Source organism: Haplochromis burtoni, unplaced genomic scaffold (assembly GCF_018398535.1).
Source record: "Haplochromis burtoni strain Fernald_Lab_line unplaced genomic scaffold, NCSU_Asbu1 Contig_398, whole genome shotgun sequence".
NCBI lineage: Eukaryota > Metazoa > Chordata > Actinopteri > Cichliformes > Cichlidae > Haplochromis > Haplochromis burtoni.
In genome coordinates this window covers 147689-160273 of record NW_024582759.1, presented here as the reverse complement: position 1 = coordinate 160273, position 12585 = coordinate 147689, and the positions used below count along the sequence as shown (strand labels likewise).

The following is a 12585-nucleotide window of genomic DNA, read 5'->3' as shown; positions in this document are numbered from 1 at the left end:
TACTTTTGGGACGTATAACTGCCCTAAACAGTTCCTCTCCATCCCCTTAGGAGTCGCAGTAACTGGGTGGAAACGTTTTCATGCTGCATTGTTCAGACCCTGTCAGGCTGACATAGCGCAAAGCATAATGTGTTCCCCTTGTTTGGCTCATAATGGCTTACAGGCTCTATTTGGATTGGCTGTCATTACATCAGGTAATCGCAATAAGGCTTACATTAAGCTGACCTGGTCCAAAGCTATTAGATATCCAAATGGCTTTCTCTGGAGCTGGCATGGTGCCGTGTGGGTTTTTTTTTAAGAGCAGCCTGTTCATTGCTTTCATACAAGAAGAGGGCGATGTGGCAGACAAAGACACTATTCTCAAAGGCTTTTTGCTCTCTAGTCATGTTAATATAAAGTATTTGAAGTAAAGTAAGAAATAGGTTTAGTAACACTTAAATACATGAGATCCTTTTACTCAGTCATCTATATCACAATTCAAGGATTGACCTTCATTTTCTAGGTAGTTTGAGAATGCTGAAGGTTAGTATGCTGAATGTAATCAGATTCTGAGGTAGTTTTGACTGTTATATGCAAAAATGAGCAGCTCTTCTGCTGCCCTCTGTGTGATGCATACATGGCATGGTGATGCTTCGGTTAGCACTATCACCTCACAACAAGAAGATCATGGGTTTGAATCCTCAGGGTGACTGGGACCGTTCTGTGAGGAGTTTGCATCTTCTCCTTGTGCCTACGTGGGCTCTCTCCTCCTAAAGATGAAGCATTTGTTGGAGATCTGATTGTGAAATCTGCCTTTTGTTTTAAATTGTCTCTTTTTTTGTTACCACCCTGTAACAAAAACCACATTTCTTCCTATTTTTTTGTTGAGTCTTCAAAAAATGCCAAAGTTAACACAGACATTACAGTAGATAAATAGTATCTGAAAGTAATGTCTTTAACAATCAGGGGAAAACATCCAGTCCCAGTCCCCAAGAAATGGACTGGTTCTTATATGGCGCTTTTCTACGCTATCTGAGCACTGAAAGCGCTTTATACAACTAATTCATTCACCCTATCACACCCATTCACACAAGCACTTTTTTTTCTAAACTGTTAGTGCCTATCTAACATTCATACGCATTCACACTCTGATGGATGCATCGGAGATCAACATGGGGTTAGTATCTTGCCCAAGGATATTTGGCATGCAGAGTGGGATCGAACCACCAACCTTCCGGTTAGTAGCTGCTCTACCACCTGTAGCTACAGCTACAGCTCAAACCCTCTATCACTGGGTTAAAAGACCACAGGCCTGTTGCCCGGATGTCTCTAGTCATGAAATCTTTTGAGAGATTGGTTGTGACCTAGATAGGACATCACATGTCCCCTGCTGGACCCCCTGCAATTTACCTGCCGGTCCAACGGTTCGGTGGATGATGTCAACATAGTGTTGCACTACATCCTGCAACACCATGACTGCCCTGGCACAAATGCTAGAATTCTGTTTATAGACTTCACTTCAGCTCTTAACACCATCATCCCTCAAGTCTTCCACTCCTAGCCTCCATCTGTCTGTGGATCACAAACTTACTAACAGACAGGAAGCAGATGACATGACGGTTATCAAACTCATCAAGGATGGCGATGAGTCTGCATACAAACATGGGGTTGAACAGCTGGTCCTGTGGTGCAGTCGGAACAACCTAGAGCTCAATACGCTCAACACTGTAGAGATGACAATGGATTTCTGGAGGAACCTTCATCCAGAAGTGGTCACCCAATATAGACACAATCGTCAAAAAGGCCCAGCAGAGGACGTTCAACCTGCCTCAGGAGATCTTCAACAATCCAGCCTGTTCTCTGCTCATCCATCACTGTATGGTTCAGATCAGCCACCAAACAGGACAAGAACAGACGACCATGAACAGTGAGGTCTGGAGAAAAAATTCACTGGTGCCGACTTCCCCTCAATTCAGGATTTGTATAAATCCAGAATACGGAAACAAGCAGGCAACATCAGTGCAAGACCCATCACACCCCATTCCAAGTCCTCCCCTCTGGAGCACTGTACAGCACAGCAAGCAGATATATGTACAGTGTTTTTCCACAGGTAGTCACTCTGATGGACACTAATGACACTCACACAGCGTCTGTACCTAAAATATCCACCATCAAAGTGTACTGTATATACTGTTTTGTTTTGTTTTATCTTATCTTATCCATCCATCCAGCTCAGTTCCTTGTGTATGTGTAGACATACTTGGTCAATAAAGCTGATTGTCATTATTATATTTTAAGTCTGCTGATGCTTTATCTAAAAATGTAATACCCATTACACTGAATACAACAACTGAAGAAATGTAAAATTTCAAGAAGTTTTCAACACCAATCCTTCCATGTCTGTGTCTGTGTACAAGTTACTGCATATGAACTGCATTTGCATTCTGTGTGCTCTGTTTATATGCATTTTAAGGTGGATTTGTGTGCGCTCTCTGTACCTGCATTGTGCATCTTGCTTTTGTTTTCATTTGGTACAAAGAGCAGATGAATGTTACTTCTCATAAAAACACCTCCATCCATGGCTGCTGTGGAGCATCTCTCATGTGCTGGCCTTCTTTTTAATTACTCACTGTACAGCAATAAGCCAAAAAACAAAAACAAAAAATCAGCACAAAACCCCCCAGCTCAGAATAGGCATGGTTCAAGAGACCTTTGAAGGTATTCTGTGGTCTCAGGATCCAAGACCACGGAAACAGATGACCCAGTTTTGAACCACATCTGCCCGTTATAGGCCCTTTAAGCAATGAGCAGAGGTTAGGATGGGCGCTTTGATCTGTCTTTTGCTCATGCTGTTCCATTGGTTCCACAGTCCCGATGAAAAGTCTTTCCTCTACTTATATAATGTAAATGACACTATATTGTATATATTTTTAATCTAAAGACTGGAAAAACATAGTGTTTTTATTTGATGTTCTAGTTCATTTTCTAGATGTGAACAAGTTTGAGCTCAGTGTGTGATTTTAAAAATGTCTTAGACACCCTAAAAAATGGCATTGATGGATGTAGAGGCACCGCATGAGTCATCGCCATCTTTACACTCTCAACTTTCCGGGTGTGGAGCTGAAGTGTACAGGATGATGTGTGAGGCTATAAAAACTGGGACAAGATGAGTTCTGACCACACAGTTTTACCAAACATTGCACGGAGCCTGGATGTGGTCCAGTTAGAATCCCTTCCAACTCTTCCTCTGGCTCTGCAGGCAATAAGTCAACAAATACTCCAGGAGACACCACACTTATGCGGCCCATTGTCCTGTGGAGTGTGTGTTTGATGAAGGGGCTATGGGGGAACCGTGTCAGAATTTAAGATGAAAGAAACGTGGGTGCTGAGGTCTTACCACAAATCAACAAGCTAAAATTTACCGTTGCAGACGAGACAAAAAAAAGTCATTCTCGCATCGCTCCATTTATTCCCACTCCATACACAAATACAAACAAAACAAAGAAGATGTACACAACAATCAACTGCAGCCCTTTACTCTCCTGCTCACTGGAACTTCACATGATTTAGGACCTTGTAGAGACAGGAAAAGGACAATAAAGCGTTGCCTTGGCACCGTTGCATACACTGACCTATTTCCTGGAGTTTCTCTTGTAGGAAATTTGATATCTTTTCAGTTCCTAATTGTATATCACAAAGGTGCTGCCTGCTCACAGTGAAGAACTGATAGAGGGAAAGAGGCCCCTGCAGTTCTGCATGATGCATGCTGTTGTATCAGCACAGATTGTAGTGTGTTCCTTAAGAAGTTACATGTTGTTTTGGGGGGTTGGTGGGGGTGAACACAGACGACGCAGTGAGGCCAGACAGTCTGTCAGCTGTTTAAAGATGTCTAAACTGTGGTGAAAACCGTCCTCAGTTATCCGCCGCTCAAAGAATGCGCAAAGTGCTAACACATTTTCAGCGTTATTGCAAGGAACGTCAAGTAAAAGTGCATGCTTTCAGTGTTATTAGGATATAAAGAAAGAGAGAACATAGTGAGAAGATGTAGGAAGGCCATTTTTAAGGCCTATCATTATCGCCATCATCAACTTTCATGCTCTTTTATTGACTGAGACATCATCGCCTGGTTTTTAACAAAGAGCCTCCCTGTCCGACTGCTGTGGCCACAGCAGAAAGCCCAAGGGATCTGCTCTTCAAAGAGCCCTTTAGAACCCCGCTCCACTCCGACATGAAAGTTCGAGGATTTCAGCATGCATGGTTGCAATTTTAATAATCTTGTCCTGCTTTGGTCAAAATGAAGTCGACAGACATCAGGCAAAAAGAAAAACAGGCCGATATCAGATGTAAACTCACTACTTGGTCAGTGCAATAGTGAGGTCTTTCCCCCTCCAAAGCCTCCTCCACCCTGCCGAGTCTCCCTACTGTGGAGAAAACCTAAACACTCATCCGGCTGCTTAAACTGAAAATCTCAAAAGGTGCTTCGCAGAGGGGGAAACAGGGTTTACAGATGGTGCACATCACCTCACACTTTTCTGCAGACTGCAATCAGTCATGCCCAATTTCTTCTGGTTTGACAGTTATTTAGGGTTATTTAGTTTGAATTTGCTCTCCGTATGATATCGCTGGAGAACAAAAGACCTTTGTTGCTTATGTGAAATCATGCAGATGCAATAAAGGTCTTGGGTCCCCAAGACACTCCACCAGAAGTTCTCAAAGTGGCGACCTGACATATTTCAGTGTCCGAAATTCACCACTCCTCCACCATAAATTTACTTGAGCAGAAGTATATCTTTAAAAGAAAATTCCCTCTTGCCAGCTTTAAACTCGGGTATGAAAGACTTCTTACATGTAACGAGTTAAAGTGCAGCTGAACACTCATTTGTCATGAATTGCCATATTTATTTACATGAACTGACCGCAGCCCTGGTTTCGATCAGAGGATCAGGCAGCTGTTTCAGTCGGCTGCTTTATATCTCTCAACCATCGTAATCAATGTATTCCTAATTTCCTCAGCTACTCCAGTAGTTGCAGACCAAGGAGACTGCAAAAGTGTGCTGATATACAATCCACGGCATTAAAGAAATTTAACACAGAACAGTCTTGAGAGAGCTTGAAGTTTCTGGATTTGCTTGTTTGTGAGTATTTGATGGTTTTAACTGAAACTTCATTTAATCTGTCATTTCAAGAGAGACTTGAGAACAATAACAATTACAAGAATGCAGCTAGAAGATGGAAATAACATAAATAAACAATACAAGAAATGGATAAAAACAGTTGCAGGAATCATAAAGCGTGCAGCAATGACGCTTTGAGAACACCAAGGGGTGTAATTCATTTTAGGACAGCTTACAATTCATCCCATTTCAAGTTTAAGGTAACTGAAAACAGTTTTTCCAATGTCAGGGGATATCTCAGGTTAAACAAGAAGACTGGTTTTGTAGTTGAAAAAAGACAGCAATCTTTCAATTCGAGACAAGAATCTTGTTTATTTAAAGGTGTTCAGTATAAGTCAGTCAAATTAAATCCCCAGGTACTTGTAAGGATCAGCAATTAAAGTTTTGGCTACAACAGAGTCACACAGTGGAGAATAATGTGTCTAAAGGGCACTTGTCATACTAACTGCCAGCTCCATGTTTTTAATTGTCAGGTTCTGCTGGAGTATCTTTGTGCGCTTAACAATTCCAAACAATCCTTATTTGTCATACTGGGCCTCTGTACAGACACTCAGTTCGCCCACTGACTGAAACAGACCTTTTTAGCTCCATTTCACCTATCTTTAAATTTGACTGACTGCCTCTTGTAGACAGAAGGTTTGAAAAGCATGTGGGTGGGGCTTCTGTTCCCACAACCAGTGCTGTGAGCCTGAGATGGCCACATTAGGGATATCTACCTGAAGATGAGCATTTAGGGAAGTCTGAACCCCTGAGAGCTTTTGGCTCATTTGGGTTACTTTGCACATATGATGAGATTATTATTGAAACTTTGTTCATGTTTAATGTGATCCATCTATTACTATAACAGATTAAATAATAATAATAATAAACGCAGACCAAGTCAGCTTTAAGGACTTTAGTTAATTTTCTTGTGTCTGTTTCTGTTTATTTGTGTGTTTTCTATGTTGCAGTGCACTGACCTCTTAGGGCCACTGTACAGACCACTGAATACACCAGGGTTTACGGTGGGTTAGAAGAGTGTTATCCCTGTACTCTGGGATGACTTTGAGTCCATATGGGTTTAAGAAAGGGAAAGAGGATCATGAGACAGGCATGACATGTTCTGGACTCTTGGGGCTGACAAAGAGCAGGGATAACTGTGCAGGGTAAAGTACTGCTGCTTGCGAGCAACCCACTTCATGTTCGTCTCTTGAGTCTGGCAAATAATTCAGTGTCGAGCATTATTTATGCACACTGTTCCTTTATTCTGTTACAGCTAAATCAAAACATACCTCAGAGAGGATGATGTTTCCCTCTAATGAGCAGAGGTGGATCGCTGCACTGGAGAACCAGAGATACTAAATTGCTACCATTCTTTTTCCTGCTCCCCAAAATGGCTTTCAAAATCCTCCGTGTACACACACACACACACACACACCTGCAGAGACAATGCATGTGTCAGAATCCAGAAGTCAGCAGAGTGAAATTAAACAGGATGTGGATTTACAAAGGAGAAGTGAATTTGGTCAGTCGTATTGTAAACGTCTGAATAGTTATACTGAGGTGTGTGTGTGTGTGTGTGTGTGTGTGTGTGTGTGTGTGTGTGTGTGTGTGTGTGTCCAGCCAGGCACAAGAGAACATTGTCTTTTCTTTCTTTTTGTAACTTTCCAGCTTTCATCTGTTTTATACACTTGATGCATGTAAAATGAGTTAAACATTTGCATATGTTGTTTTTAGTACGTTACATTATTCATCTAATTAAAAATATTAAAGAAAAACTATACTGAGCAGCACCAGATGGATCATTATCAGTTAATACAGAGAGATCAGTTAAGCTCCATTTGCAGTTTCTTAAATCACTTTAATTTGATCTTCTATAGAGTTAGCTCACAGGAAACAGGAAGTGGTGTTCGTTTTAAAAAAAAGACTTCAAAAAGTGTGAAGGTTCTACACTTTGTTGGGAAACCTAACCGTTCCCTTAAACATCATTAGTGCAATAAAGCACAAACATAAGGGTAACTTCAGTTCACACTCCTTGAATTTCTTATAAGTGTATTTAGCGTGTATTTTTTTCATTAGAGAATATTTTCCTTCTTGTAACCACTGGACCTTATAAATCATGTGTACCAGTGACAGCTCGAACAAAAAGGCTGTTTAGTGCCTCTCAGCCTGCAGGGAACTGAGAAGCTTTCTTTGGTTATTTAATTACCTCCACCAAGGAAGTTATGGGATTGGTTTGGTTGCACTAAAAAAAAAGGGGATTTGCATGAACATATTTTACCAAAGGTGCAGCCGATCTGGATCTGGATCCAGGAACTTTTGAAAGGACTCTTCACCATGGTGAAATTGGGTACAAAGATGCACAGATCTTGCAGTATCTTTACAATCACATGTCAGATTAAAAAGGAAAAAGCAACTGGTAGACTTTGATTTGATGTTCTCAAGAAAATATGACTTCTGGATCCAGGGAAACTGTTTACACGTGGCTTAGAGGGAATGCTGTCTTCTTTTAATTGTTGATTTTTGTTTATTAATTGCTATACCTTATTTATCTGGAAAAGCCCCAAATTGTACATAACAAATATAAAATGGGTCAATATATAAAACTATGCAACCAATATGCAAATTTTTAAAAAAGAACAATAAATACGTTCGTTTTTTAAGTTTATAGGATGCACTTTATAGTTAGATATTAACAGCTGTACATATAAATTCAGTTGTCGTGAATTTTACGGCAGAGATTTGAATCACTGATCTCTTCTATTAAGCGTCTTAATGACTGAAGTAAAGCAGGAAACACAAATGCGGGGTCTCCATCTAAAAACTGAATACTCCTCAAATATTTCACTCACAGATGAAAAAACACACGAGGTAGACTCTGACCGCCCTCCGGACAGTTCCTGTAGTGCACGCACGATGGCGACACTTGCCTAATCAGAGCCATGTGGCTTCTGTGGGCACAACTTCTCCCGATGAAGTTTGCTGGAAGGATTGCGCTCAGTCGGAGAGGGAGAGAGACAGACTGAGAGGAGGCAAAGCGGAGCTGGGCTCGAGCGAAGAGGAAAGGCACAGAAGCCAGGACAGACGGAGACAGCTTTCTTCAAGAAGCACCAATTTGTTTTCATCCTAGGGAGAGTTTTGGTGGGCTTTGAAAAAACTGCTGAAACGACCTAGAACTGATCAAAACGCCGAGCTTAGAGTGGTTATTATTATTATTGTTGGGGTTATATTACTTTTTTTGTAGGGGGACGGACTCGAAATTGATTATTGTGTGTGGTGGATGTGAAAAGCGTGGAAAGGTTTAACACACAACCGAAGGAATGTATCTAAACCGGGCAGCGGCGAACCAGCGACTCTGGAGATGTCCACCATGCGCGCTCTGGATCGCCCTGCTCCTCCAAAGTGTCCTGGACCTGAGCGCGTCTGGTGAGTCTCCCAAAACTTTTTTTCCTTAGCCTTCACTTCTAAAATCATCCATTTTCCTCCTCTCCTCTCCTCACATTCAACTTTCTAATCTGTCAGCCTTGACGAAAAACTCCTGCAAGGGCTTCCAACATGTTCCCAACGCGCTCCGCTGCGGCGTTGCGCTTCTTTTATTTTAACGTGCTGTAAAGACGGTTCAAGCCATCCATCCCCATGTTTACATTTTGCTTGTATATTTTAGGCCGACTTTTTGTCTGTGGCTCCTGAAATCATCTGTTAAGTGACCCCATACTGCCGGCCATCGTTCAGCCTCTCTTCTCATGCAAATGATCTTTGGTTTTTTAGATTATCGTCCCATTGTCATTCTGAAGGCTCGGCACGGGGAAATACTCCACTCCAGTGGCAGACAATAGGGGGGCTCTTAACGAGTCAGCTGGATGCCCATTGTGCCCACTCTAACCACGCCCCTCAAAAATCTGAGAGTTAAAGATAAGGAATGTGTGAAGGCTTATTTAAAAGGCAAACAACCACTGCATGTAGTGTTAGGTTTGGTTGATGGCGGGAGGGGTTATCGCTGATTAAGGCAGTAAGATGGGGATGCATGCATGGGCTCCAGAAGCCTGTGGCCTCTTGGAAACAGGATTCGGTTTACGTATACGTGTATCCTGCAACACAGACATTTAAATAACTCTTTATTATAGTTTATTTGTGTGTCCAGACTCTCTCACTGCTGTTTGCACTGCACAGAGCCATCTGTGCCTTAAAGTTAAAGATGACCTGATAGCAAATGCGAGTGGCCTGTGGCTGATTCACATAAGTGTGATTGAACTGAGTTTGAATTGAGTTTGAATTGTTTACGAAGCTGCTCCTGGAAGGCATTTTCCTCCTTTGTCCTGGCTTTTAAGTGTTTATAGTGTATGAAACAATCCTCCCCATCCAGACCAGTGGTGATGAATTGTCTCCGGAAAGTTTTTCGGGGTTTGCTTGGATTATCCCCGTCCTCCATAAATGCCTTTTCAACTGTTATTTACAGTGAAGGTGTGCAGCATTTCCTGTATTGGGTGTCAAGCATTTCACCAAAGCCTGTCTTTTCTCTCTCTCTCTCTTTCCTCTCTGTATCCTCCGTCCTCTCTTTTTTTTGCTCTGAGGCAGAGAGGAATGTTAATTCACATTACTTAAGTGGATGAGTTAGCTATAACTTATTCCTCAAATGGAGTTTAATGGTTGAATATGAAGTGGAGAGGAGCCAAACCCCCTGATCCTTTAGGTACTTCATATCTGGAAAGAGACAAGTGGAAATGACTGTGTTTCCCACCCACCCACATACGATCCAGAGGGGAAAATACTCTGAAAATTAAGTTTCAAATACTAATACTGTTTTCCATGAAGAAAACTCCCATGGCACCCTCTTGAACTAATATCATCTATAAACAAAAAAAGCTTCAGAATCCTTTTCTCCCAGAGATAATCGGCAGCTGCTGCTTCCAGTGACTTTCATTCTGATTTTCTCTCTCCATTTAATTAAATGAATGTCACTTTATCATGAAACTTACTGTTGTGCTGCACATTAATGACACTCATTTACAAGCTTTTTTTTATCCCTTAATCACTAGAGGTGGGAATCACCATACGTCCCACGATACGATATTATCACAATACTTAATGCACGATACAATATTATCACAATACTTAATGCACGATACGATATTATTGCGATTTTTTAAAAAATATTTTGCAATATTCAGATTCTGTACATAAAGTTAAACTTTATCAATATTCATTTTATCTAATATCAAAGTCTCGCACTCAGTCTTTCTCTCATTTCAGTCAGTTATATTGTTGACAAACTGAACGGTTTGTATTACAGTCTAGTCCAACTTAACTGAATGCAACCATCTGGTACAATTATAGCTATTCTGAACTATGCAATTTATGAAAACTATGCAGCCCCTTCAGCAACTGAAGAATTTGAAAGTAAATTAAAACAAAATATAAATTTACATTAAATAAAAAAGTTTTAAACTTAATTAAAATAAAACATGTCTTAAATTAAAATAAGTAAACTGTCATGTTTATCGCTGCCAAAAGTTAAACACATTTGGACAGTGAAGGAATGTCAGGATTCTTGCTCAGAAAAAGGATCAACATGCTCTGAGCACAAAAACCTTTTTTGTAACAAAATATTTATTTCTGCTGTCCCTGTATCGATACAAACAAAATATCACGATACTACACAGTATCGATTTTTCCCCCCACACCTATTAATCACAGCAGCTCCAGGATATGTTTGTGGACAATGCTGTCTTTTTCGGCAGAGTCAGAGAGGAACAACAGTGCGGTTTCACTGTAATCAAATGTTAAGACAATAATTCCGGGCAAAGTGATCAGGGGCTGTACTGTGGTTGCAACTGAGCAAACGGGACAAAGAGGAATCTTTAAAGTGTGGTCGTTGTTGTCTTTATTTGTCGCCGTCTGGTGCGCTGGGCAGGCTGTGTGCTTCCATTGAAGAGGTCGGAGGTCACAAGTCTGTCACTGTAGTTTAAATGCGAGCATTTCCAGGAAAAGTCAGGCGTTTCCCCGGCTGCAGGGAAGGATTTTGTTTTATATGGTGGACATGCAAAAGGGTGTGCAAATTAGCAGTTAAAAATCTGTGCACCCTTTCAGAAAACATTTTAAACCTAAGGAAATACTTTCTTAATTTGCAGAATTAGAAAATGTCAGTTAATGTACACCATTGGCTGATTGTAGGAAATTTGATGATTTTCCCCGTGCATTCCCTCTATTTGCCAAAAGCAGTTTAGGCATCACTATCAGCCCTCAGGGTGCTAAAACCAACAGATCGTGAGATTTTATTCTTATAGGCACTGCTTCACTTGTAAATCACAAATGTTACTGCCATGCATTTGTGCAGAGTGGGGGACAAAAAAAAAAGCCCACCTAAAGTTTAACAGGGCTTTTTATTTTTTGTCCAAACATGATTTTATTTTATTTTTTTATTTATTTTTGCTGTGCCAGCAGGGCTTTTTTTTTGTTTGAATCACCTGAGTTTGAACCCGGGTGGAACCGCGTGGAAATCAGATTTCAGCTAAAAGCAGCCATGCTAAAAAGTCCCACCTTTTTATTTAAACATGGAGATAAGCACTGCATGTTCATCTATCGGCTCAGTGATAATCTTATGACAAATTCCTAAAACCAAATGGACAAAAAATGTTTTAAATCCATGTAAACTGTGTAAATGTTCCTGAATGTGGGACATTCACCTCTGGGCATGAAAAGGTCCAGTGCAGGGCAGGGACTATGGGAAATGTGTTTAGAATTGCATTTAGCCGTTTAATAACACTTGGGAAGGCTATAAATCATGCCGGGTGGAACTGACGCGGTACAGTTTTCAGTGGGACACACTGTTGACAATAAAGGCACTTCACCCCTGGAAAATCCAATTGGTCTTACAGGCTGAGTGTGTAGGAGCTTGTCCTGGTGCGTCTGCCACTGACATGCCTATCTGGACTGTTTTATGTCTCCTGGTGTTTTCTTAGACTCTTATTTGGGGGAACAGACCACATGAAGTGAAAAAGAAAGCTCAGAATTTGTGGTTTCGTTTCTTTTATGAGGACTTGTTAAAAATTTTACATATCAGCCACTCCTTCTGCTGATTTTTATTTTGTATTTTTTAAGCTGCGCAGTGCATGTGATGGTTACTTGCTGCTGTTTCTCACTTTGAGAGTGCCTATTTCAAATTATTCAGCGTTTTATCCAGATGCTCTGGCAAATGTTTGGCTCGGTCTCGAGTGGTACATCTCTTTAAGATCGATGACCCGGCCGCGTCTAAAACTCCACTCCTCCGCTCTTGACATTGCACATTACACTAAGTCAGGCATCAACTGCCGAGCATCTCTAAAAGCTTTTGGCAGACGCGAAAGAATGTGGCAGGAAGCGTGTGTGTGAAAGAGATGTATGTCTTTTTTTTTTAAACACACACACACACACACACACACACACACACACACACACACACACACACACACACACA

At 41.1% G+C, this 12585-nt stretch overlaps 1 protein-coding gene across 1 annotated transcript in view; it reads left to right on the top strand.

Moving 5' to 3' along the window:
• The first annotated feature begins 8101 nt into the window (after window positions 1-8101).
• Window positions 8102-12585, top strand: part of ror1 (receptor tyrosine kinase-like orphan receptor 1) — a 129753-nt gene continuing 125269 nt past the window's right edge. The window contains exon 1 of the mRNA XM_005944251.2: window positions 8102-8558. Within this exon, the coding sequence (XP_005944313.1) occupies window positions 8453-8558 (106 nt within the window). The 5' untranslated portion in view covers window positions 8102-8452. The remainder of the gene's footprint in view (window positions 8559-12585) is intronic.